Source organism: Falco peregrinus, chromosome 9 (genome assembly GCF_023634155.1).
Source record: "Falco peregrinus isolate bFalPer1 chromosome 9, bFalPer1.pri, whole genome shotgun sequence".
Taxonomy (NCBI): Eukaryota; Metazoa; Chordata; class Aves; order Falconiformes; family Falconidae; genus Falco; species Falco peregrinus.
Window position 1 is genome coordinate 5,715,187 of NC_073729.1, and position 27,928 is coordinate 5,743,114.

At 37.1% G+C, this 27,928-nt stretch overlaps 2 protein-coding genes across 12 annotated transcripts in view; both read right to left on the reverse strand.

Moving 5' to 3' along the window:
- Positions 1–1,422: 1,422 nt before the first annotated feature.
- Positions 1,423–12,585, reverse strand: TESMIN (testis expressed metallothionein like protein). The gene is made up of 9 exons (XM_055813617.1): positions 12,092–12,585; positions 10,024–10,132; positions 8,185–8,261; positions 6,686–6,777; positions 6,298–6,339; positions 5,961–6,032; positions 5,274–5,355; positions 3,649–3,786; positions 1,423–3,129 (listed from the first exon to the last, which is right to left on the reverse strand). The coding sequence occupies exons 4-9, from the start codon at positions 6,736–6,738 to the stop codon at positions 2,950–2,952; spliced, it is 567 nt and encodes a 188-aa protein (XP_055669592.1). The 5' UTR covers positions 6,739–6,777; positions 8,185–8,261; positions 10,024–10,132; positions 12,092–12,585; the 3' UTR covers positions 1,423–2,949.
- Positions 12,586–19,651: 7,066 nt separating this feature from the next.
- Positions 19,652–27,928, reverse strand: part of CPT1A (carnitine palmitoyltransferase 1A) — a 43,445-nt gene continuing 35,168 nt past the window's right edge. For all 11 annotated transcript variants that reach the window (XM_055813615.1, XM_055813616.1, XM_055813607.1 and 8 more), the window contains 4 exons: positions 25,131–25,283; positions 23,939–24,043; positions 21,823–21,915; positions 19,652–20,328 (listed from right to left, as the gene is read on the reverse strand). In XM_055813615.1, coding sequence (XP_055669590.1) covers positions 20,242–20,328; positions 21,823–21,915; positions 23,939–24,043; positions 25,131–25,283 — 438 coding nt within the window. In that variant the 3' untranslated portion in view covers positions 19,652–20,241. The remainder of the gene's footprint in view (positions 20,329–21,822; positions 21,916–23,938; positions 24,044–25,130; positions 25,284–27,928) is intronic.

Consider the following 27,928-nt stretch of genomic DNA (forward strand, 5'->3'; position numbering starts at 1 on the left):
ATGTACCGATGGTGCCATTATCACTTACAGAGCACTTTGAGAATCCATTTTCTCCTGTGACCTTCAGCAGTCTCCAGCAGCAGTTGTTAAAAACAAAGATGTAAAATGCAATACTTTCACAGATCAACCACCACTAAAAAAAACGCCCTCCCTCTTATTAAAGAAAATTTTTAAATAGCATGCAGTCTTACCTGCTGTTCTGGCAAGAATTTTTCATGAATCAACAGGACATAGAGAATATTTTTTTAAAATATAAATGCCAAAAACATCTAAGCACATATTATTAACTTAGCATAGATTTTTTCCAGAATCTACATGACATGGAGAATATCTTTATTTTTTTTAAGCATAAGCGCCAAAAATATCTAAGCATGTATTATTAACTTGGCACAAAATGTCTAAAAACAAAGACCATTTTTATATAATCTGTCAATTCATTTAGATGACAATTAAAAAAAAAATTTCTTTCCCAGAAACATGGCAGCAAATAGGTTACTTCTGTTACAGAAAATGAAATCTACTATCCCAACAGTGAGAATGAGAAGAGAAAAAAATGTCACAGAGAAAACGTCCACATAAGAAAAACGAATAATTAAACAAATGCTACACCAGGCTTTAAAGGAAACTGGATTGCAAATGTAGGATTCAGCAAATTTCAATCCTAAACCCTACGTACATAAAAGATTTTCCCATCACAAACTCTAGCACTTTACAATAGGAGTAAAAAGGAGGTCATCTTCCTCCTACTCTTTATGAGGCTCATCTGCCTAACAAATCTGACGTTGAACAAAGTCTAGTGTGGGTTTTTTTCCCCAAAGTAAATACCAAACCTACTGACAACACTGCTCTGTTTTCCAAAAATGGTAGACCTGCAGACACAAAAAATAAGTTACCAAAACAGAGAAGAATCAAAGCTAAACTTAGTCACCTTGCCTACTACCACTGAAAATAGAACTGTTTCACAATTCATAAAATAACCAAACTAAGACAGCAAATTCTTACTGCATCTCAACTCACATAAACATCCAATAAAGTAATTTAAAGATAAATTTACTTTTTATAAGAGTGTAGGTAAAGACTGAGAACCAGCTCAGAAAGCCCTAACTACAGAGAAAACCTGTTCTAGTAGGAAACTTACTTAGCAGCTTACTACAGTATTAAGTTACTTGGAAAAATGCTGGATGTGGTGCTAGTTTCACTTACACCAGCATAATTCAGAAGGAATTCAGCTGAACTGAATGAAATTATTCCTATGAAAGATCAAAGAAAGATCATTAAGCAGCAAAATTGTGGAGACTATGGCAACATATCAATATTAATAGTTATTGGCTTTATATTACATTGAATATTATTCAAATTTCAGTCCTTTAGATTTTAATTATGTACGTAGGATCTGGGATAAGCATCTCCCAAATTCCTCCATGATCACACGCTCAGCTAGACAGACAGAATAATTTCTATTTTCTGCCTCTTCAGCTTGCACCAGGAGACAAGAACATACTGCTTTCACTTCTTCCCAAGATATACGTACAGCTGGTTGCCTGACCGGGGGAAAAGAAAGGAAATACCTCCATTTTAAATACAGAAAATAATTTAAAAGACAAATTGTGAAACTCAGTTAAGAGCTGGAATGCACAAAGCTGAATCCAAGTAGCTGCACTGTTACTGTAAGATACATCCTTTTAGGAATTTCATTCTTCTACACTGAATAGCTTGTGCTTGTAACAGATTGCTTCTGAGATTTTCTATTTTATCACACAGGAGACTGTTCACACAATGTAATCGATCTATGAAAATGCTGCCCAACAGGTGCAGACAGAGAAAGTTTATACAAGTCTCTTCCTGCCTCAAGTACAAGGAAATGTGTTAAAAAGGCTTAGCCAAGGTCGAGGAAGTATGAAATGTAAATTCAGTTTACTCCTGTTGAAGGAAACAGCACCAAGTCCCTCAAGGATCCCTGAATGGCACCTTAGCAGCTTTGCATTGAACAAACTCTTGAAACTACTAGCTGTTAACATCATAACTCATTCTACTATATTAATAATGTAACTCAACCTCCTGTGTGATTCAAGCAAAAGCATAACTTGGCATGATCTACCCCATCAATACACTACCAAGACCAGAGATTACTAAAATATTTTTTAAATAGATCATCAGAAAGTATTTTAAAAACAAAATTAAGATAAGAATTTCAAGGTTGATGCAAAGGAGCGAAGAAATGATGTATGCAAACTCTAAGTTTTAGAGCCTAGAGTAAAGCTCCCTAAAATCAACTAAGAGGTGGTTTAATGAATTTTAATTATTAACAGCTCTTTCTATTTAGTAGGCAAATGACTATAAACCAACCAAAACCAAAGGTTAGGCTACTACTATATTAGAAATTATTACAACATCAGGATAGTACAACCACCTTAGACTATTTCACAATCCAAATTGCTAACACAACTAAAATTGAGAGGAGGTGGATCAAAGGAAGAAGAGATGGGAAAGAAGCAGTGATGCAAACATGCTTATTAATTGAATATCACAAACATATCAACAACATAATTTTCTTATCAGTTCTTTGGTCAAGGTTTTATTAGAAATGAATGCTTGAACATAGAAAAATTTAAGAACAGAGAAACTGAAGGAACAAGATAAAGTAGCTAAGGGGAAAAATGTTGAGAGAATGAAATATATCATCGATACATAAATAACTGCTGTTTTGTAAGTAGAACTAATACATATATCCTTAAACTCTGTACACTACATCCTTAATGGATAGTTATAGGCCATCCTTTGGATATTTTTTCATTTATAGAAACAGGATGGCAAATGCTATGTGAAGTGATGCCTTGTATACAAGCCATCTGTCATTCTAGTCATTATTTCTTAAATAACTATGATAATGGTAACATGAAAAATGAATGAAGTCAGACCAATGAATTATGCATTTCTATTTCCAAATATTCACCTGTCTGTCTTCAATTTTGGTAACGTTTTGAATGTTGATGTTAAAACTGGGCTGTTTCCTTCATTATATCTAATGTCCACGTAGTTTAGCATATTCAGCTGGGGTTTCTCATCTGGACTTTCTTCATAATTTTTGCAACCAATGCATTTGCAAATAGAGGAACACATAATTTTAGCCTGAAAATATAGAATATTTAGAATAAAAATTGTATAAATCTTAAATTAAACATACATTTGAGCAACCATTCCAACTATATCACTAGGGACTTATTCTAGCTGTGCTGATCTTGGCTAGTTCCCGAGTGAGACCATCAGTATGAAAAGAGTAAGGAAGCAGGAGGTTGATGCTCTGTACATCAACAAATCACTTCTCCCCTCAATTTTTGGATAACTTGGCAAGATAAAAAAATACCACAGATGCAAAGAAACTACCAGGATTAGAAGAAAACCATTCCTCATTTCTTGTGGAGCAAGGCATTGGCCAAGAGCTCCTGATGCTGAAATTTAGCTGACCAACTTCAGACAAATTCAGTTCTTTAAAGACATTACAACAAAGAGACTGTGCTCCTATGCTGAAAATTTATGGTGAAAAATGCAAAGAAAAAGTGATTATTTTTAGAAACTACCAGTTGCAGAATATACTCAACATTAAGGTAGTAACTGATAAGAGGAAAGTTCAAAGTTCACCTGACTCACCTCAAAGCACTCACAATAATTCTTGAGGCATTCTGAGCGCTTGCAATTACATCCTCTGTTATGGTGAAGTTTCATTTCTCCTAGTTTACTTTTCCCAATCTTTGGTAAGAAAGCTTCTGGGTTTCTATCAAGACAGGCCTAAAACAAGAATTGCTAGATTATGACAAGTTCAAAGAAGTGGTTTTAAACACCTGAATGACTGTGACCCAATGTTTAACAAAGAAGTTCTTACTTCCCACTCTCATTATTGGTGGTATGAAGCCCAAGGATAAAGGAGTCTTTCATGACATATGAGAGCAGGAATTTAAAGATTCCAGAACATTAAGCTGACTTGGCTCTACCACAGAAAGCAATTTACATTGTTTCTATGGAATAACATAAATAACCCATCAGCTATTCTCTTGGAGCTTGTTTTCTTTCACTGCTGATACTACTTTCACCAGAAATAAAAAATTACCAGTGAAGAAAAAACCCTTGCATACATAGTTACATACATCTCAGAATTTTGAAACTTGTTTTATTAGTGGCCCAATAGAAAGTCCATTCACTGAAATCAGCATTGGATTGCAACAGCAGATTTTCATTAGGTCCCAAGACCTCGCAATGCCACAGACTACTAAAAGGCAGGTTAAAGGGGTTATATATGCCCTTTATGTACAATATTATGGATAGCACAGGTATGCTTTCATCAGTGACAAACAAGATCTATCACGCTCTACCAGGTGCTATCTACAGCAGTGAAAGGAGTGCTTAGACATCAACAACCCCATCAGCTGAACCACAGACAAGCATCTGATTTTAAAACTGGCTGTTGCATATTGACAGCAAAAAATGCTGTGGCTTGACCGGTTGGATGTGGCAAAGCTCTAACTTTAATTAGATCAATGTCTTGTACAAGACAATTTTATTATTATTATGTGAATGATACAAAAAGAGTTCTGGAGAGTTGTATACAAGCAGCAGAAAGCCATTAATATATATCCTTAAAGCATCAGCAGTAGAATAAGACTTTTCACTATCACTTTAAAACTTAGATAACATAACATGCATATGAGATCAAATTATTGCTCAGATTGTGCAGTTTGATATACACACAAAAATTAGGCCACATGTTGTTCTCTATTCTACTAATAAAATCAGTCTCCAAATGTAGAAGCAACCTGCTTCTCACTAGTGCAGGGTTCAGTGTCACTGTCATGAGAGCCAACTTGGCATCGCTGCATGGGTCAGCCAGAAAGACTAACACAGACAACTGCAGAAGATCTGTCAATGAGAGTAATAATTTAGATAGTAATAATTTGTTTTCCTTTAACTACTGTCTGACTTTGGGATACAAAAAATTTTCCTTCAAGTGAAAAAGTCTTCCAAAATTAAATTCAGGTTTGAATACTTCTTTCTAAGAATAAGAGTTATCATTCAGTTAACCCATCGCTGGTTTTAATTCAAAGTATCAGAAGGTCCATAAAAGGAAGGAAAGAAGAATAATACAGAAGCAACACTTAGCTTTATTTAGATTAAAAAAAACATATTCCAAATACTATAACTAGTGGAAAAAAACAATACTGCTGTATTTTCATACGTGAAGCTGATACTAATGTGTACTATACTTTTTTTTCTTTTTTTACCTTAATGGCTTTCGATCGCTCAGTTTCATGAAGTTGATTGTTGTAACAATTATTGCAGTTGCAGTTGTTGCAAAAATCACTACTGGCAAAGCAATCACAATATCTATGATTAACACGTAAAATAACATAAGAAATGAAAAGAGTAACTGGTTTAAGAGTAAATTTTTTAATTAAATCCTACTTCTAGGCAGAATTTCCTGTTTCTACTCATAAATGTTTCTTCCTTTGTAATTTAATCACATCCTAACCTAGACAAAGAGCTTCTCTCTCTTTCTTACATTTTGTAAAATACATCCAGTCCATCAATGACTCAAATCAAAAATGTGTATACATCTCTGTGCATATTGATTATATATGTAAGCAGCAGCAAGACAGAGAAATTATATTTTAGTATACAGCATTTGCATTCTACATAGGATTTTCCAGATAGGATCTGAACAATTCTTCTAGCTTCTTTTTATTTTTCATACTTCGGATTATATTCAGTCATCTACACCTCTGCATCAAAATTCCAGCTTGTGTGACACTAGTTTACAACAACTGTGGATCTTTTTAACTCCATAACAGACGAGCAATTTTTGACATGTATGTGCGGTTCATTTTAAAGCACAAATTTCTTGTATGTTTGTCTTTTCATCTATACACTGTTACTAGCATTTTATTAAATATTGATAAATGATTACTTACAATTTAAGACACTGAGATTTTGCACAGTTACACGGTTTCTTAGGCTTTATAATCCCTGAACCAAAAGGCAAGCTACACAGGTTGAAAAAAGAAAAAAAATCAGAAGAAAATATGCAAATACAACTAAAATGAAAACTAATTTTTCTATAGTTTTGAAACGATAAATACTGATTTTAATTTTTTGCGCTACTTAATAAGTGTTGCCTTACAGCATGCATGAGAAAAAGGATAAGCAATGTGTAACCTCCCTCTACCCACCAGCTGTCACCTACTTGGGACAGGTCTGCCCTTAGTCATATAACCTGTGCAGGGCTGTGCAGCTACAAAGCACTCTCACCTTTCACACTGGGGTTGCAGCTGCCTCTTCCTTAAAAATGATCTACAATTAAATATAATTAAAATAATTCCATTAGTGTTAGAAATACAGGCTAAACACCTACTAATTTGATTTGGAAATATATCAATTAACTCCGAAAATTAAATGCTTTTTCAGGCAAACTGACAGCACCGTTGCATTGATCCTAAGAAAACCTGAAACCACACTACGTAGTTTTGACTACCAGCAACTGGCATCATGATACCAAGATACATACACAATGTGTTCTTACCGAACAGCATTTTTGTTACAAGAGAGAAGCAGCTATGCAACACGAAAACGTCTAGGAGTCATTGCCAGTTTAAAATTCAGAAGTCATCATGGATGTAAGATATTCCACGCATCTTACCCCTCTGAGGTCATTCTCACTGGCCTGTGCAGATTTGATTGTAGATGGAACATGGCAGTGCTAGCTGCTGGTTGTAACGGTCCACTTTCACACTGTCCAAGACAAAATGGATATGTCCTGTTTATGTTAACTTCTAAAAAATACGCTTGTAAGTTAACAGATAAAAAGTAACAAAGAAAATGTTTCAGGATAATCTAATTACTAAGGTTACTGATAAAAACTCACGGAAGTAGAAAGTGAGAAATGAAAATGGCATGCATCTTTTCTCGGAAACCGTTCAGTATGTCAGGAATCTCATTTCTCCCAGTACAAAGAACCAAGAACAGCTTTCAGTGTTGCAGTGTTGGCACACTATTTTCAATTTACAGATCATTCCAGATTCAGTTGCTTTTAATTCCAGTAGTCAGTTGAAACTGGTTAGTGACTTCATGATTTAAATATCTGCAGTATCACATCTAATTTGTTGAAGTCTAAGCAAAATTTTAGAAAAAGAATCAGTCCACAGGCCAAGAAAACACACTGCAGATCTGTTGTCTCTTCAGACACATGATTAATAAGGGCCTGGTTTTCGAGAGAGACAAGGGAATAACAATTAGGATTACACTGATATTACCAGTAATGGAAGGACAGTGAATAATTGTAAACCACTGTTATTGTAACAGGTGATGAATCTAGGTGACCATAAAGAAGAGGAAAATGAACATATTTAAAGCAAGAGAAGAAATCTAGGAAACAACTAATTTGGGATAAAGTTAGGGAAGAATTACAAGCCTCACTGCTCCAGAACGTTTAGGCACCAATTTGCAGATACACTGCCTCTAGAGATGAAAGACTCCCTAGGTTGTTGTTTGATCTCACCCTGGGGTATTTTCTTCCTTTTTTTATCACAGTGGCTGCTATCCACAAACCATTTGCTGTGTTTGTACCCACATGACATATGCACTTCACACAAATCAGAAGTTAACTATAAAAAATTTGCAGTGATTTTTACTACCAACTCTGTTGGAAGTAACACATAAGACAACAAGCATCTTCAGATTTTTAGTCTTCTGTTCAATTTTCATCCAAAAAAGAAAAAATCAACAACATTTATAAAGACTTAATGACTGTTAAATCCTAATCAAGAGAAAAAGGTGAAAAAAAAATCCTACTGGGGGAAAATATACCGCTTCTTATGGTAAAAATCAGTGTGCTCTCCTTCACCCCAGAAAAATCTTAAAATGGTTCTCACAATAGCATAATCTATATATTACCAAATTCAAGGTTTCAAAACTGGAATATATTTTTCTTACGGAAATCTGTATCTTTAATTTTGGTATTACTTCTAGAAGATGTTGAAATCAGAAACCTTTATATGCATAAAGTATACTAAGTGCAGAACTAATCTGTCCAAACTAGCTAAATTGTTACTTCCCCGCATAGAATTAACAACCCATTTTAAGAAAAGGAAAAAGAGCGTATATTGTACTTAACAAGTTTAAAGGCTAAAGCTTCTTTACCTCTTGTTCATTCAGAACCGGTTCACCTGGAACAGGCAAAAACTGCTCCAGTACAGCTGTTACAGGGTTGTCCACATCTGAAAAGGCAACATTTACCTGAAGACAGCAGAACTACTCACAATGTATAAAGTTTAATTTATCCATAAGTATTTATTGAATTAAGCATACAGGCAAACTGGTATCTTAATTTGTTAATAAAAAAAATCACCTGGGGCTGGCTGTCCTCTGTCAGCACTTTCTCCTACAATTCAGTTTTTAATTCAGGCTTACTCTGCAGTAAATAGTGTCAATGAAGTACCTAGAAGTTTTCTCTCTAGAAATGTTTTTCTCATTGCAAAATAAGAATAAAAACCTGAATACACAAAAATACCCATGAGAGAAGAACCCACCACCAATTTGTCAGCTAGGAATTTGAACATAGATTGTTTACTCTAAGACATCAAGGACAGTCAAATTCAAATGCCATAGACTTAAAATATTTTGCTAAAATATGAAAACTGTGAGAAACAACTAAATCTATTTGTCCCGAGTTCTTAGTTTACAAATTTCCAGAGTTCTGAGAGCACATTTGGAACGGAAGTCTTTAGCTTATGAAAAAAGTTACTAAAAACCATGGAGAAAACAACAGGTGTAAGAGTAAGCGTAAGTCCTGGTGAAGAACTGCATATAAATACATGAGCATCCTAGCCTACGTAAAAAAAAGTAAACATCAGTCACAGTAAGATTACAAGATAAATCTTATACCTGTACTTACTTACTTCACATCTAAAAAAAAGGAAAAAAGAAAAAAAGAAAAGAAAAAAAAAAAGGGAGCCAACAGACAGCTTAATTAAAAAGTGGAAGAGATTAGTCCCTACAAACTTTTAGATGTAATTTCTGGACCTAATTCTTTTACTTCCTATGAAAGACAAGTAAACCAGAAAAAAGCTCAAGCAAATAACTAAAAAAGATATGTTAGCACACTTTTCCTCAGCCTTTTTTCCCCTGCTATTACAGTGAAGGAATGAGAATTTGAATTCTATAAAGGAACATGGCCTTTAACTTGAATGTGCCTGGTTTACTCTTCTGATGGCTTCTGACAAATACAAGTAAACAGGTTCCATAGCTGGAGCACCTGCTGAGAGATGCTCACACTCAGCACCTATTGGTATTGAGAGCAATACCTGTGTTTGCATGGTGCCTAATATTAAAAGGCTTTGCTTTCACATTGCCATCAAAATTCACCACTGTAATAAAATTATAATAATAAATAACAAAAAAAAAGTTAATAACGTTTTTGAGGAAGCTATAGTTAGGTAAAGATTTATTTAAATTAAACTACACTTGAATACTTAGTTGCTGCTCAGATGAAAATGTTTTGCTCCATCTAAATAGCATTAACTTTAGGGCCTCAGAAACCACTTTAAAAACTGATGACATTTCAAGTTCACATAATAATGTAAGTACTCGTGAGACATTCTGAATCCCAAGGCTAAAGCACACCCATTGCCCTCACGGCTGCTCTTCATTTCTAGAGACACAGTGACACCTGGTGGCAAGATGGGGTAAATGCAAATGGATGCGGGTGCTTAAGCTAAATGTGCTTTAAATATATGGAAATTAATCTGTGTATAGAGTTTCAATAAATTCATCATATCCATTACATCATTCTTATTATACCGAAGCGCCTAGCAATTTTTCAGTTATAAAATAAAGTAAAATGATAACTGGTATTAGCTACATCAGCTTCGGCTCATCTCCCCGCGTTGCTGCTTAAGAACGTAAACACGTGGAGTTGCACGTTAACAATCTGTGATACACTATCTGACAGACTAGAGACAATTTTCGGTTTTATTGTACCTGATTGAAGATAATTACGTTGGTCATGGTGATGAACAGGTTTTAGTTCTTGTGTACCACAACTATTTACATGGAGTATTTTAGTACCTCCTTCCAACTGACAGATAACCTGCAATGAAAACTAATGATTACCTTTCATCTAAGAAATTGTAATTCTAAGCACATAGATATAAAGGTTTTCATAAGAGTACCACCTGTCTTATAAAGCGTTATAATCACAGACTGGAATCTCTCAAACAAATGGATCATTACGCATTAAGATGTTTGCTTTTTGACCCTTAATTTTAATTAATTTTGGAAGCAGCTATTGAGATCTAAAAAAAGTAGCTCCTCAGCCTAGGTGATGTGGATTCCTGATTCTCTAAATTGCTCCATGGGGCTTTGTAGAGCATATACTAGCTATTTACTAGTGTGCTGGCTTCAGATTCAGTTCCCTAACCAGAATATGTCATTGTACATGTTTCATTTTATTTATTTAGCTGTGATTTTAAATCAAGACTTCTCCTCTGGATGAAGAAAGGGACTGACTTATTATTCTTGATACACCACTTACTAAGTGGGACTTCCTGCTGCTAGTGTGGTACAAATAATTTAATTTTCTCTAGCATATAATTTTGCTGTCAATTACAGGATATAATTACCATAGGATTGGAATCATTTCTCTGTGAACATCTGGATTCCTCTGCTACATTGTGCAACGCCACTACCTTGCAGCCAGACTCACCAACATTTGGACTCTGAAAAATTGCTCTGTCTTGGTGATTCTCGATAACATTACTAACTGCCTCTCTTACCTCAGCCTGAAATATAAGTTTTAAATCTTAACAGGCATGCTTTAAAATCTACTTTAAATTCCAAGCAAATGCAACAAATTAGAATATTCATCTGCATAAATCATATATTCTAAAGCAAGCATTGTTTTCAAATGTAATACTGAGAACAGTTAATTTACTCCACAATAGCAGCAAGATTTTTGCTTATATATCAAGTAAAAATATTCCTGAAGAATAACAATGAACAGTAACATACTTCACAGTAACAATGGTGTTCAGTGTCTCCAACATCATGAAGCATCAACTCATTTCTAAATTGCCTTGGAGAAGTTAGGCAACAGTCACAGCAAATTATGCGAACCAAGAATTAATCCTGAAATGTATAAATTCGCTGGGGATCATTGGGATTTAATCTAAGTAAGAAGTACTCATCTGAGACCAGACTGCAAATCCAGTTATAACTATAAATCAGATTGTTCCAAAATAAATTTTTGTTATGGTGATCAACTAGTGTGTGTCATGGCACTCCATCACAGATGTGGTGCTGCTTGCATTTGTTGAAAACCGATTTACCACCTGTCTTGCTGATCCTTTAACTTATTACAGTGTCATCTTCGCATAAGTCACACTTCCAGATGAAGCTTTGCCCTCTCAGTACACACTTTAAAACACCGAATGGATAACCTTGAAAAACCTGGCTACAAAATCCCAGTAATTTTCAGACATCTCCCTTTCATGAAATACCTGAATTTCTATAGTTAGTCTAGTACATATCTAGGAAATTATATTTGAAAAATTGAAGCATTTTAAGAGAATCATTAAGTTGCAAAAAACATCTCTCCATAGAAGGAAGGCTAATGTTAAAGCCAGATTTTCAGCCTCAGCTCTGTTCCTGCACGTGGGTAACAGCTAAAATACATAACTGCTGTTTGAGGGTATGTGGCAGAGTCCCACTGGGCAGTTTGTGTTCAGGTGGCCTTAGGAGAAGCTCCCTCCCTAACTGGCCTGAAATGGAACCAGAATGTGCAGGTGGCAAACAGGAGCCACCTAGACTTGAGCCAATAGGAACAGAAACAGGAGAAAAATCCAGATGCTAATCTTCCTTCCTCCACAATGTAGCAGCGTAGGAAATCTACAAAGCAACACTTTTCTTTCCCTCTTTTTTGGAGCAGATCAGATAGGACAGTGTTTGAAAGAACCTTTCACCCTCTAGCACTCAGAATAAATCTCATTTTAGACATTCAACACTCACACAGATTCTTCCAATAATAATAAAATCTTGTATGCATACTTACTATTTTGTCATAGACAGAAGCACTAGTCTGAGGTAGGCCACAGGCACCACTGGAAGATTCTAGTACATAAAATAAAGCACGTTTTATTTACAAAAGATCAAGCGTTCTATATCAAGAACTCCTTTACAGCATCATTAGAAGAGATTTTGATGTCACTACAGCATTACATTCTGGTGAAAAAAATGTTTCATATTCTTTTCTAACAGACTTGCTGGAAAAAACAAACTTCAGTTTGCGCCTTTTTGATATCTTTAAAAGGTTTATTGTGCCCATTTGGTAAAATTCATTTAGCTTCAAAATAAACTGCCTTGTAAGATCAAATCCAGCAGTCAGGGTAACCCTGAGCAGGACTGTGAACAGGTTATGGGCAGAACACAACTGTTCACGTGCTTACTGTCATCAGCAGTACCAGTGCTAACCACCTAACTTTCATAACCTGTGGTCAAACTTTGAAGTGAAATAAAAACATGGTTAAACTCAAAAAAAAAAATTTTAAAAAAATTTAATTGTGCTGCAAGGAGTATCTTCTTCACAGTCCCCTGAAGGAATCTGGAGATGATATGAGAGGAAAGGAAACTCAAAAGTAAGACTGAACTGTGACTGAAGCAACATGAACATACCTGAACAGAGGTCCATTCTCCTTTCAAACATTCTTAGTTACATTAACATTATCAAAAAAGGTTCACACTGCAATTTGCCAAATCCAGAATATTTTTTTTTTAGCTATTTAACACCTTCCCTTATAAGAGGAGACAAAAAAAAAGATCCCCCTCAATTACTTGGGGCGCTTACATTTAAGCAATTCGTCACATTTTGTAACTGTATAGTACTGTTTTGGATTCCTTTAAATCGATCATAACAAATAGATTCATTCTCACCTGCAACTGGAAGTGGGAATGACCTGAATACCTGAAGAAAGAATGTTTTATTTACAACTATTTTATGCATTAAACTATTCACTTTTAAAAAGCCAAATAAATAAACAAAAAACTGACCTAAAGTAACCTTAAAAATGGGGTTATTTACAGTTTCATACAATGACATAATTAAGCACAGAAATGCTGCAGCCTATTCAGCATTACCAGACGCTGTTATCTACCTTGAACAATATTTCTGCTTTTTCTGCTCAACATGTACCTGTTGTTCAGATCTAATGCATTTACAACTATAACGGCATCATATTTAATACCTACATTTATATTTTCAAAACCAAACCAAATGAATGGAAAATGGAGCAAAACCAAAAACCAATGAATTTGTAGTTTCAAATGAGAATTAAGTTTGATTTAGCTAGACAACCTGCTCGCACTGTGCACTGTTCTTCCTCTTAATATAGACAGCAGTTTAGGAGGGTAAACAACAATCCGCTTTACTTCAATATAACCTGATTGGAATTTTGTTCTAATACCTTCGAGAAACAGGGTAGATTAAAGAAACATGCCAATTTAGTGCAATAAACTGTAAGGACACTAGGAAGAGAGCTGGTCAGCAATATTTTTTTCTAAATCTCATTTTTATCTCCCTGTACAGAGACTAACAAATTTTCATTATCTTCAACTGCACTTTGAATAAAGCAATTGTTACACCTTAATCACATCTTTATCTTCTAGAGCCTTTTGCATCTTATTAATGGTTCAAAAGACTGACAGTTAAAATTCTTAAAGAACTACTGGTAATACTGAACATGTGTGTAAACAACTTTCCAAGCCAGAGATACTTTTAAACTATAACCGTAACCTGAAATCAGAAAGAAAACCAAAACACCTAAGGTAATTGTCACAGTAGACCTCAAGCATTTCAGGATGAGATGCCAGTGGGAAACACACTGGGCTGGGTAGTGTCAGCAGTGATTTCTGTGACAGAAGGTTTCCTGCGCAGACAGCCCCCCAGCTGCCCCCTGGCTTCAGCCTGGCACCTCAGTGGGATACCACAAAGGGAAATCAGACCTTGTTTTCAACCAAGCGATTTTTTGTGAGTTCTAGGGGCTTTAAAAAAATTATTTTAATTTTTGTATCTGAGAATAGCATGGTTTATCAAAAAATTCAACTGTTATGCTTACTTACTTCAACATAGCTTCTCAAAGGAAACCTCAGTGCCCATCTAGAAACAGCCACAGTGTAAACTTAAAATTTCAAGATTTCTTCCCTGATATTCTACATCCATAAACAAAGACGCAAGGACACATAAGTATTCTACATATGAATAGTCTGCATTAAGCAGATGGATTTGGTCCTGTGAGCATCACAAGAAATGTTATGCTGTGTACTTTTCTAGATAGTAATTGATCCAACACAGAAAACATAACTTCAAACTGTACAGAAAAAGCTGCCAAACGTACTAAGCAATAGGAAACCCTTCTCTCCTACACAACTACTTTTGCCATGGAGATTTAACAATACAGGCTACAGTTTACTGCTGTGAATAAATAACTTTTTAACTCCTTTTGACTAAAAAAAAATATGATTACAAGTATGTCACCTGTGGAACTAAAGAACAAAACTTAACATCCTATTTTTATGTACTTTGCACAATTATCTAATAGTTGCTAATACAAATGGTAGTATTTAAAAACATAGTGGGTATATTTTTGACATGGTAAGATTTTTGTTAATGATCAAAATAACTACCCAGCTATTTATAAATATGGCTTATAACATGGACAAAAAAGAACAGCAGTCAGAACCGTATGTTCACACTGCATGCTATTTCTGGCAATGTACAACATTTATTTCTCTGTTTGCTACTAAGTTTTTTCTAGTATAAAATTTATGACATAACTTTAAATGTTATGTGAATCCCATGGAAATGTTATGTGGCAATTCCCCACATTTATGTCACAATATATAAAAATTTCTGTTTCACTTAATCTTACTGGTACTGTTCTGACATTTTGATTGACTGTTCCTTCTGGAGAGAAAACGCTTGACGTTGGACCACTGCAATTTTTAAGCTGCATTGCTACAGAAGAAAGGAGGTGGACACCATCTGAAGGCAGATAAGGTGAATGCATGTGATAAGCTTCTTCTGGAAAACCTAATTCCTTGTATTGTTCAAAATCTTCACCATTGCAGCTGTTGTTTCCATGTGGGTGGGGTTCCAGTTTTACTATGGTATTTTGCTTGTCAATGGTAAATGGATACTTGAAGTGATCTAACGAAGTCTCCTCTGCTTTTACAGTGCATAAACGATTGTCTTGCCTAGAGAGCAATCCTCCTTCATTGGGATTATTAATTACTGCAGTTTCCAGATTGAAGTTTTCAGAACAAACAGGTCTATTTTGATTAAATGTTTCAGTTACAAGACCGCTATCAATTACTGATCCTGTATCAAGCAATATCTGATTCTCCATAGTCGTGGACCGTCAGCTGCTTCGTATTTACTTTTTTCATTGAAGATAAATAAATTTTCTGTTTCGCTATTCTTCCGAACAGTTTCTCTATCTAGAAGTGAATGAAATAGTCTTAGCCAAACACGTATCTATAATACTGAAGTTTAACCCAACTAACATGTAACTATGAAACTTAAAAACATAATGCTGGAAGAGGTTGCTGGGGTTCTGAATCTAGCTTATAGAAAACACAGGCCACCATGCCAACACAAAACTAGCTGCTTTTACCTTAAGAACACATTATTTGTTAACTCTTAATAATGTTAACAGCATCCAGACTTCCGAAGTTTTGCTACTCAGCCTTAGTAGTCAAAAAAAGCAATCAAATTTGACTTAGTACACTTATTAGGCAGCTATAATTACACTGTTTGAAGTTTGTGTCAGCAAGTAGCACGTTAAGACTGAACCTTATCTGTACTTTCCACGTCGCTGCTGCCAGTTACCAACCACACAAGCCAAAGCACCTCTACCCACATGATCGCCAGGCCAGCATTGAAAAGACATAAGCCAAGATGCACCTGCGCTGCCATCACTATTATTTCTGCACTTAGAGTAAGGCAATGTGGGGAGGGCCAAGCGACCCGTGTCCCCCTGACTGGACTGGGAGCCATCGAGGGCCAAGCACCCCTCATCCCCCTGAGTGGACTGGAAACCATCGAGGGCCGAGCAACCCGCGTCCCCCTGACTTGTCTGGGAACTGTTACCGGCTCTGAGGCGCCGCGGGGCAAGGTAGGGAGACCCCCCTGCCCCGGAGCCCGGCCCACCCCCCCCACCACCACCCCGCTTTCCCGGGCAGGGGCAGGCGGCCAGGCCGCACCTGCAGCCCGCGCCCCCTCCCTCAGGCGCCGCCGCGGCCGTTGGCACTGGGAGCGCGCCAGAGCGCCGCCCGCCCCGCTCCCCCTCCTCCCCCCCGCCCCCCCCGGCAGCCTGGGCGCCGCCGCGCTTCTCCCCTCCGTTTATGTGTCAAGCATAATTTCCCCTTGGAAATCACCTCGAGTTACAAAGAGGCAAAGATTAACCCGGTCCCTGGCACCGAGTAAGGGGCGATTTGTTACAAGCCGTGTGGAAGAGCGGTAAGGCCGACGCTAGAGGGCTGTGGGTGGTTCGGGGGTCCCCAGCACAAGGGGCACAGGGAACCACCGGAGGGGGTCCAGCAAAAGGCCGTGGTGATGAGGAAGGGCCCTGGAGACGATGAAGGAAGGGCCCGAAGCACATCTCCTGTGAGGAAAGGAGGCCTGTTGAGCCTGGAGCCATAAAGTGGAAGGGAAAATGCAAAGGAGACGGAGCCTGGCTCTTTCCAAAACTAGTCCCCAGTTTTAATGCCATTTCAAAGGAGTCTGCAGGTACTGGGAATCTTCAGATAAAGCAAATAACATTATAACAACGTTAACTTTCTGTGCCCACACTAGTTCTCCACTGCCTTACCATTCACATTCTATGGGTTATTCACTGTAAAGATCAAACCAGCGCTACCCACTAGCTTGCAGACGGTTTCACAGAAACATCCCAGCAGTTATTTGGATCTCAGGAATAAAGCTCATCTAAAGCAAACCCTAAGTTGTTTCTTCTTTCTACTGAACCTGAAAAAGAAAAATTCTTCATTATCACATTCCTTATGAACTAGCAAGACATGTATAAAACACTGCTAAATAGTCTGCTACTGCCATTCCTAACTGGATTTAATAGCAATGATTTCACAAGTCCAGAAACAGCAGCAAGGGAGATGGGAAGAAGATACAAAAGATATTAAACATTGTACTAAAGTAGTGGTAATTGTGAAATTTTATTTTATTTTTTGAAATCACAGAAGAGGGTAGAAAATAGAGACAAACTATTGAATGTAAATAACCAACCATAGATGCAGAGTAAATGAACAAGATTTTAAAAAAATATCTAGCTTAAATTAATATCTTTTATATGAGAAAACAATTGGTACAAGGGCTGAATTAGAACCACAATTTTCAGTCAGACACACACTTCCTTAGTCCCTCAAAAAAACCCAAGCCTTAAAAGAATATTTAGTTTGGAATGGTGTTAATGCTGGACAATGGTTGCCTCTAATTTGCCACTGGACAATGGTTGCCACTTAATGCTCTTCTAATTTCTGGCATGAAATAGCTGAGATAAGTAATTTGGAATATGTACACTTGAGGTATTCCATCAGTTCCACACTGCTGTTTATTAAACAGGTCAATTCACCATCATCCAACCTGACTTCTACTACCTACTCGACCCTTCGATCTCTTAAACCAGTAACTAAATGATTCAAGGTTTTAGTAACAAATTAATAATTTTCCTGGAATATGAACATTTTACCTTGTAATAAAGAACAGTGTACTAGATGGTTCATTCATATCTAGGTAATTTCAGTTACATTCCTAAGGCTTTTCAGGAAAAAAGCAAGCAGTTTTACTGTATGTACAGAATATTGAATATCAAGATTTAAATTAATTATTTATTAATAACCTACATTCACTGTGGATTTTCAAGATTTACATCCAAAAGGCATATTTTATTTACATGCTGTTGACATTTTAACAAAAATGAAATAAAATCTTATCTGTTTAGTAGTTATGATCTATCCCAAATTAAAAAAGGTACATTTAACACCACAAAAATGTTTAAAACATTTACAATAAAAAAACAGCTTTCTGTGCCAATTATACTTACTCTCTAAGAATGTAAAATTGCATTGATAACTGCAGTAACTACAATTAGACTTGAAACATTTAAAACCTGAGAGTCAAATCTAAACATTTTTCGTTCTAAAGAAAATCCTACAAGCCAATATGCCCCAATTAGTTAATTTAAGCACAGACTGGTCAGTGGTCAATAAAAGAAAAACTAAACAGTGCATTATTTCTGCAGCTCCAAAAGACTAGATCAGTATAAAATTGTTGCAGTATGATAAATGACAGGCCTGCCACCTGCAGTAAGGCTTATTTCAAAGTGTTCCTTTCCCACATACCGTACTCTAATCAAATGCTGAGTGTCTTTGGCCAATTTCTGTGAGTGCTCCTACATTTATTTAAGCATGCATTTGCTTAAGAATGCATGTGGGAGCTTTGAGGTTTCCCCCTTCGAATGCACATACACATGTGTTTTAATAGCTAGATCAGAGTAAAAACAACATGAAGAGGCATAGAAAGTTAGAAATACTGGCCAGAAAACATTCAAAGTTTAATGGGAAGTATTCGATCGACCCCAAAGGACTTTTTAAAATCAGCATAGCTCTGGAGCAGCATTCACTGTATTACTAGACACCATGTACCTTACGTTTAAAAAAAAAATAAATTGCTGTGCTAACAGGTTCACTTTAATGCACTGCAGAATGTAAGAAGTAACCACACCTGTAAAGCCTGGGGAAGAGAAGCATCACGCACAAGGTTACTCTTTGTAGTAGCCATTTTATTTCTGCACTTGGAAACATGCTCCTTTTTGAGTGAAATAGCTCCCCCCCCCCCGATCCTTCAGAAACTGTGCTTGACCAAGAGCATCTCCCAAAAGGGGTTTGAGAAGGCCAGGATTTTCCCATTCTGGAGCTATTTTCCACAGCTTTAATAGTTTGCCTCTCTCACACAGATGGTTGGCAATGTAGTAGCGGTCCTTCCAGGCTGAAAGCAGGCAAACTGCAACTCAGCAGCCACCGCAGGCAGCCTTGCTTCATAGACTATCCAACAGGTTGCATTTAACTGAGACCCAGAAACTCAAATGACCGCCAATACCATTCACCAAAAGAAACACATGAGCATCTGTAGCTCTGCAACAAAGTTACTCCTGCATTTGGTAGGGACTCATCTTTGCCATTTAAGATGGGAACATTTCTCCTTAGAGCTTTAAACCTAACTGCACCATATGGCAACATATTGAAGTCTACTTCTGCAACATCAACCTAACAATTTGAAAACTAGATCTTCATTACTACTACTTCACCTCCTTTACCACTAAGACAATGTAAAACCAACTCCCAGCATAAGATTTTTTCCTGGGTTTAGGATCTTTCTTTTTCTAAGGCACTCTCATGAACAAGCACACAGGTCCATTTCTTTATGTGGAAATAAAGTCAATGATGTGGGCAAACATGCTTGTAAGTAGTAAGAAAAATGTGATACCTGCTAGTTAGGTGACACCCAATGTAGCACTACCCAATGGTGGTTGCTGGTTTTTCTTAAAAAAAAATATTCCACTATTTGATATGTTACAGTGTGTTATATCAGGGAATTATTGGGGTTTTTTTATGTTTTACAGCAATTACCTTTTAAAAAGCCAAAAGAAGCGATGAAGGTATAACAGCTACAAGTTTTGTCATTCATTGACATAAAGCAGCAGATACATTGAAGAAGATTCTGCTATTAATACATAGCAAATTGAACTTTCTCTAGTATTTGAGTTTAAAGACTGTGTGCTTTATCCCTTTGATTCTGGAATACAAGTAGACTAATTTTAAGTAAAAAAAGAGCAAGCATATACAAATTAAGAGAAAACTGCAGGAGTTACAATATACATGGCTTCATGCAATGATACTATACTTCATCCCTAAAAACATACAAGATTCCAAGTCATCCTTTGTGGAAATGAACTCTTTAAAACTACTGAAAAAAGTATGAAACATTCAATACACTGCTAAGGTTTTCATAGGTGATCAAGATGATGTTGACTTAATTTCTTCGCCAGCTACTGTTTGACAAACCTTGCTCTCATTCACTGTGCAGAAGAGTTCTCATCCCGACAACAGGAGATTGCTTGGTACCAATAAGGCAATTTACTTGGTACAGTTTTTACTAAGGTTAAATAAACCCATGATGTCAACCATTGCTTTTTGGATGTTTTTTCCAAAACGATGAGAATCCTTTAAAAAAAACAAAAAACAAAACCAAAGACTTACACTGTCAATCAACAGTTAACTTTTATGCAAAAGGAGGAACCTTTTAACATCTTGTAATTTTAGAGGTTACAGAATTAGGGCACGTATTTCACCATAAAATGAGGAATTTAAACCACAAAAGTTTTAATGTTATACACATTAATCCAGTTTTATGCTATTACTAAGTAGTTCTTCATTATGCATTTACTTTCCTACAGACAGAACTGAGATCATCTCCTTTTGAGATCAGATTAATCTATAGCTTTCTGTTACTTTAAAACAGCTGGATTTTGGTACTGTTTTTTTTAATATAAGATTTTGCAAAAGCTAATTTTCAGAAAACAAAAGAATGTTCAGAATGTGTATGACTAATTATGTAGAAGTACTGAAAGAACAGGAAAACATTTTGTATCTGAGCTCCCATCAGCCACCTGAATCGTTTGCCACTGAAAAATTATATGAAATACTGAAAATGAAAATTTAATTGTAAACAAACTATGACCTTGTTCTGTCCATTTTAAGTGTCAGATGAATGGAAGTACAAGGAAGAAATTAAGATTACATATATAAATAATTAGCTACATTACAGGACCTACTGCGAAGACCCTACTAATATCAAGGCCATGCACATGAAATGCTGCTTTTTCTGTATGGACCTTTGACTTGACTAATAGGTAAAAAACAGGGAAATTTAAAGTACAAGCTAACAGGCACCTGAAGAACAATCTGAACGATGAAAAAAACTAAGTTTTATTTCCTAATCTTTAATGATTAACCAAAGGTACCAAGATCTCTCGGGCAAGTTAAGGTCAAAAGAAGAAAAATAGTTCAGCAATGTAATCCTGAGCAAACTCAGTATGTTTAATGAAGTCATAAAAATCTAAATGGGAAGGATGAATTTGAAGCTCACTTAAAGCATGCCTCTGCAATGGCAGGATATTGAATTCATAGCATCTACTACATTCTGATAAATTTTTGATTAATTATGTTTCTCAAGCACAGATTACAATTTATGGGCCAGCTTCTTTCAGTATTATCTAAATCAAGAAGATTTAAAGAACATCGAGCGTACATTTTACAATGTCTTTACAACTGCAGCCAGAGACAAATCAAAGCAAAACTGTAATAACAAAAAGCAGGAGACAGCCATCTTACTGTTTATGGGACAGGTAAGAGTCATTTTACATGAGTTCCAGGGAACTACACATGTAAAGATGACCTTGGGCCATATGCTTTCACTATGCTTGAAATCATAAGTAAAATAGAACGCTGCTTCCTTGGTTTGTAAAGCTATTAAATGTATGGAAGAAGAGGAAAAAAACCCCCAAACAAAACCACGTATGCTGAGAAAAAAACCACCCCACATTATAACTGTATGTTGAAAATCGTACTAAATTTTTTTAGACAATGAGCAGAACAGTTTTATAAAGCAGATATCAAAAGAGATTTATTAGACCATAGGAAAGGACTGACTCTTACCGTCTCAGAACAAGATATTTTGCTGGAGACATGGAAATGAATGGAATTTTCATCCAAGATAATATAAGAAACACCATAACCATCATCAGCCACCTAAGGGAAGACAGAAGAGAAAAACAAGTTCTAAACCTTTCTTTTTCCTTCCATTTCCGAATTATCTTATATGTAATTATGCAATTCTTACCATACACTTTTAAAAATCAGCTGCAATTTCTCCTTGAGCAAAATTTAAGCTCCCACATTTAATGCATCATTTCTGAAGACTGATTCCGCTTAAAGAAACAGTTCTAGTCTCATCTGAAGTGCATGGAATTAATGTTTTCTAAATATGCACTAAGTCTGAATAGTGTCTGTAATATTTCCCAGCTCTAGTATTTTTAAGTAGAATGACTGTTTAAAGACCTTCTTCTATCGAGGTCTGGTCCTAAGCAGCTATACAGCTTCAGTGCTTAAGTAGAAAGGAATAAAATAGTTCAGTTGTATGCTTAAACATCCTGTTTCATGGGATCACTCTGCGGATGTAAACACACACAGAACATAAATATTGAGTAAACAAACCTTGTGTTATGAAAACTTGCCCAAAAGCAAAGTCATCTGACTCTACAGCAAAGATACAATTTTGAAGACCTATATCACGAGCAGAGCTCTGGTCTGGTTTCAACATCAGCAGCATTAACTGTCCCAAGCCTCAGTTTGATGTTACATTTAAAGTGTGCGTAGTAAAATGACTGTCCTACTGCCACCCTCCTTCATCTCTTTCTTAGAGGATCACAGCCTTCAAGCTCTTTGCTGCCACTGCTGCTAAGCAGCCCAATAGCAATTTCTCCATTAGTGTTACAGGGCTACATTCTACAGAATGCTTAAAAAAAAACAACCCAAAACCCAAACCAAACCCCCAAACCAACAAACACACACACGGAAAGCCTTATGTACTGAATCTCTGGGCTACTTCAGCAAGCCAAAGGACAGTTTTTGTAAGGATACAAGACATGATGAAAAGAAATGTAAGCAGGGTTATTTGGAGAGGCAGACAACTGAAGGAAGGAAATTAAAGGAATGAAAAAATAATAAGAAGGAGCAGTTAAAGTAGCATTAGAAAAAAACAAAAAAAAAAAAAGGAAAAAAGCATTAGAAATTCCTGCAGCCAAAACCCTATTTTATTGTCAGACCACACCTTTTGGGGGGTTCTACATACAGGCTTTACAATCTGCTGGAGCAAGCCAGTTTTTCATGAATGAGCAACACTGCAATAGCTAGACTTCCTTGATACTGCAATTTAAACTCATTCCAATTTCAATAACTACCAAAAGCTGTATCAGAAACACAAATAAATTAATAGCCACAAAACCCCAACTTCCACTTGACAAACCAGTCAAAATAAACTGTACTTGTCATCCTAATTTCTGTATGGCAAAGAGCAGCGCTGTGATCCCTCTCATTGTTCTTTCGCTGGAAACAGATTAACCTAGTGTATAGCCCCATAAAGTCTGCCTGCCCGATCTTGTTAACAACAATATCATCGTCAATGTTCATGTTCAAATCCCAGTAAAATACTACAGCAAGTAAAATCTCTAACAATACACTAGTTCCTTGAAAGGTTACAGAAGCTGTAGAGCATGGTTTTATTCTTGACTCTAGCCACTGTTCACACTTCGGAAGGCAAGCAGAACACTGTGAGCAGCTTAATTTGGAGGAAAGCACAGACATTTTTTTAATTAATCAGGAACTATAAAGAACAAGGACAATTACTTTTACAAATCGCAATCTTAAAATCTAGTTTAAGTAATAAGGCATTTGTCACTGTAATAATAGCCTGATGTACACAAGCTCTGGGCACAGGTAATGTGATAAAAGCCCCCACTTTATTAGATTTCTCTGCCATGAAGCCATGTACCACATTTGACAACTGTGTATTTCCTTAAGAATAATTTATTCTTGCAGCAGGATATGAGAAAAAGGAGATATAGATTTTTCTGAGCACATCCGCATCATGGGAAAGCATTAGATGCATGCATTTAAAAGCACGTGTTGCACCTTTGATGTGCAACATTAAGGTACTACAGATTTGAAATTTTTAGACTCATTTTAAAAAGGTACCTATATTTAGCAAACATACCGGTCCAAACCCTCCACCACAGGATAACATCTCAGGGTTCTTCTTTAGATCAATATGTTGCTGTGGTGTTTGACTCGTTGACAGCCTCCAAGGCTCTGACAAAACCTTTAGACACGAAAGAGATGCAAACAAGTATAACACACTGTTTAATAACATGCAAACTTTCTCAAAAACTAGCCAAGGTAAGTTAGAAAGCACTCAATAAAGCAATACTAAGGATAAGTCCAGTTCCTATTTCAATGGAATAAACAATTAAGAAGGTTAAAAGAAACAGCTAAACTTGTCCTGATGTGCAAACCATTAACATATGAGGTCACAACATCAATTCCTCAAAGAGAATAAAAGTTCTTCCTATAGAAATGCTATTTCAAAATAGATTAACCTAGTCTATAATGTGGTGAATTCTGCATAACAAGTCTTGTCAACAACAAGATCATTAATGGCCATATTCAAATCCCAGTAAGATACTACATCAAGTTAAAAGCTTGTAAAAACCTCTAACAATGCACTAGTCTCTTGAAAGTCTGCAGAAGCTGTAGAAAGTTGTTTTACTCTTCACTTAGCCACTACTCATATTTAGGGGGGCAAGCAGACAAATGCAAGTAGCTTAATTTGAAGACAAACTGGAACACACTTTTTTATTAATCAGAAAGCATGAACAAGTGCAATATAATTACTTCGATAAAACCCAATTTAAAACCTAGGTTAAGTAATAAAGCATTTGTCACTGTAATAAACAGTGACATTAATGTTGTGCATTAAAAAACAAATTGCAGTATACAGCTCCTTTGACTTGCAGTAACTTAAAAAGAAAGTGATTTTGTTAACAGTGCAAAAAAATTCTTGAGAGAAAACTCACAGGCTCTGTTGTGCTGTCTTGAAAAATATGCAAAAACCACTAACAACCAGTATTTTTTTATAGTACTGACTATATCTCTCTTATAATGCTTAATAACACGTATTACACTACAAAGCTCACAGAAAGCGTTACTGTAGGTATATTATTAAGTGTATACATAAAGCAAAATGAAAGTAATTTGCAATCTACCTGCAGATGTTAGGCAAAGCTAGCTAAACTTTTACATTTTTTCTTAGGAAAACCAGATTTCTACAAGTACACAGGCAGATATCACAAAACACTAAAAAAAGGATTATTATTGATAACTGTTAATTACAGTAAAAAGTCACTTACTTCCTTTAGGAAAGGAGAATCTACAGCAAGGTACTTGGACACAACATAAAGGCAGAACAGATGGCGGTCAATGCCAGCACCAGTCATGGCAAGACGATACAAGTGCTGATGTTTGGCAGCAGCAATTCGAAAGAACTTCAGCTTATTTTCACTCTAACAATTTAAAACAGGTGAAGAAAAATCAGTTAAGTAAACTGGGTTGAGGATGGAGGTGAAGAAACTGATGTACAGCAACGGTTCTCAAGCCTAAAGCACTTAAGACAATGCACGCAACTAACACCAAATACTAGTATCCTCCATTTTTTTCAGCTTCATGTATTTAACTTCAGGTATTAGCAAGTGTCAGCTATTACCTGCTATAAACAGTGCATAATGAGAACAATGTGATCTAACCCCATAAACAAACATGATTACAACTCAAGTTTACTACATTGTTGTATAGTTTCTAGACACACTGGTCTTAAAAGGTTTGAAGTGTAAATCTCAACATGATTTAAGAAAAGGTGGAACTGCAACAGCCATTTTAGAAGGCAAACTGACAAAACTGCAAGTATTGGGGTCCATGAACGCTGGTCATTTTTTAAAAGCCTTCTTTAAGAGCTCAGGAGCGGGCAATTCCAAAGTGTTGGAAGGACAGCAAAAAGGGCTCCTCACAAACAGGGACAAAGACAAAGTAGGGACGTTCAATGCCGCCTTCACCTCTGTCTTTAACACCAATAAATGGCCCTGGGACCCCCAGAGCCCTGCGCTGGAAGACTCTGACTGGGGGGATGATAAACTCCCAGCTGACTCTGAACTGGTTTGAGGCTTGCTGCTGCTGCTGGAGGTACACTATGCTGCTACGGGGCCCGGTGGGATTCACCCCAGGATACTAAAAGAGATGGCAGATGTTATCACGGAACACCTCTCCGTTACTTCTCAGTGGTCTGGGGAATCTGGGGAGGTCCCGGTCAACCGGAAGCTGGCAAATGTTATCCCAGTTTTCAAGAAGGGCAAGAAGGGAGACCCTGGTAACTACAGGCCTGTCAGTCTCGCGTCAGTGCCTGACAAAATCATGGAGAAGGTTATTCTGGGAGTTATTGAAAAACAATTGAGAGGCAATTCAGTCACTGGTCACGGCCAGCACCGGTTCATGAGGGGAAAATCCTGTTTAAACTACCTTGATTTCCTTTTATGACAAGGTCACCCACCTGGCTGATGAAGAGAAGCCAGTAGATGTGGGGTTTGGGGGTTTAGCAAAGCTTCCAAGGGTCTTCACAGCATCCTTCTGGACAAACTGCCCAGCACACGGCTGGACAAGTCCATAATGTGCTGGGGGAGCAAGTGGCTGACGGGTCAGGTTCCAAGGGTCATTAACAGATGGGGTTACACCGGCCTGGCAGCCAGTCACCAGCGAGGCTCCCAGGGCCCATTTTGGAGCCAGCGCTCTTGAATGTTTTTGTGGAGGACCTGGACGCAGGAGTCAAACGTACCTGAAGTAACTTTGCTGATGTTCCTAAATGAGGAGGAGCTGTGGACTCCCTCAAGGGTAGAGAGGCCTGCAGAGAGACCTGGATAGACAGAGAGCTGGGCAGGCACCAGCCGTACAGAACGTAACAGGAGCAAGTGCCAGGTTCTGCAGCTGGGATGGGGAACCCTGGCTGTCCATACAACCCAGGGGACGAGAGGCTGGAGAGCAGCCCCAGCGAGGGCACGACTTGTAAGGAGCAGCTGAGGGCATTTGGTTCGTTCAGCTTGGAGAGGGGAAGGCCGAGGGGTGGCCTCCTCTCATTGCAGTCTACAACTTGTTCGGGCGGGCGCAGGGGGGTGGGAGGTGCTGGTCTCCCCTCTCTGGTGACCCGTGATAGGAATGGAGGGAATGGAACAAAGCTGTGCCAGGGGAGGTTCAGACTGGACATGAGGAAAAAGTTCTTCACTGAAAATGTGGCTGGCCACTGGAACAGGCTCTCCAGGGAGGTGGTCAGGGCACCGAGCCCGTCTGAGTTCCAGGAGTGTCTGTTTGATGCTCTTAGTCATACGGTTTAGTTTTAGTTAGTCCTGTGAGGAGCAGGGAGTTGGACTTGGTGATCCTTATGGATCCCTTCCAACTCAAAATATTCTATGAGGCCATGAACACGATGAATGTTGCAAGGGCAGAAAGAGTGTGTCTGTTCAAAACATGACAAATACCCTGTTAAGATTTTATAATGTGGAATGCAACACACTGAGTATATGGCAATTTGTCTCTTTTTATCTCCAGCGTCACTTCATTTTACACCATTTAACTGGGACAAAGTGAGCAGCCTGTTTGCCTCCAGCATGAGAAACTAATAAATCACTAGTAGTCATGCTAGGCATGCCTACTATTGGCAGTCAGGAGCAAAGCTTTGTGGATAGTCCACGGAGGATAGAAGTGCTCAGCAAAAATTCTAAGGAAAAAGCTTGAGAATAGTAGAAGCAAGGAGTAAAGGCAGGCAACTCTTACTAAAATAATATATAGATGTCTATAATATAACCTTCATGACACACAAAACCTAAAAATTTCATTATGAAGTCAGAGTTCCTCTGCTCTGTGGCCGATCATTCCAGATGAAGGGCGGTAATGAATCAACAAGTCTAAAAGAATCCTGTTTGTAGTAGCCATAAAAAAAAAATAAATATGTGAGCAGAACGAAGCCTGAGATATATAGATAAATACATACATATGATCTTGTCATGTATGGGCCTTCTTATTCCTTCAATATATACGTTAATGTTAACTGCAGAGATGTAATAGCTGTAACGTCAGAAATAGGTGCTATGCCAAAATTACTTTCTAT

What these genes read in the sequence shown, in the direction of transcription:
- TESMIN (XM_055813617.1), bottom strand. Translation starts at nt 6,738, where the DNA reads ATGTTCCATCTACAATCAAATCTGCACAGGCCAGTGAGAATGACCTCA. An exon ending in AAATCTCAGTGTCTTAAATT is followed by an intron (nt 5,356 to 5,960) that starts GTAAGTAATCAT and finishes TTGCTTTGCCAG; the next exon opens with TAGTGATTTTTGCAACAACT. An exon ending in AGCGATCGAAAGCCATTAAG is followed by an intron (nt 3,787 to 5,273) that starts GTAAAAAAAGAA and finishes TTCTTGTTTTAG; the next exon opens with GCCTGTCTTGATAGAAACCC.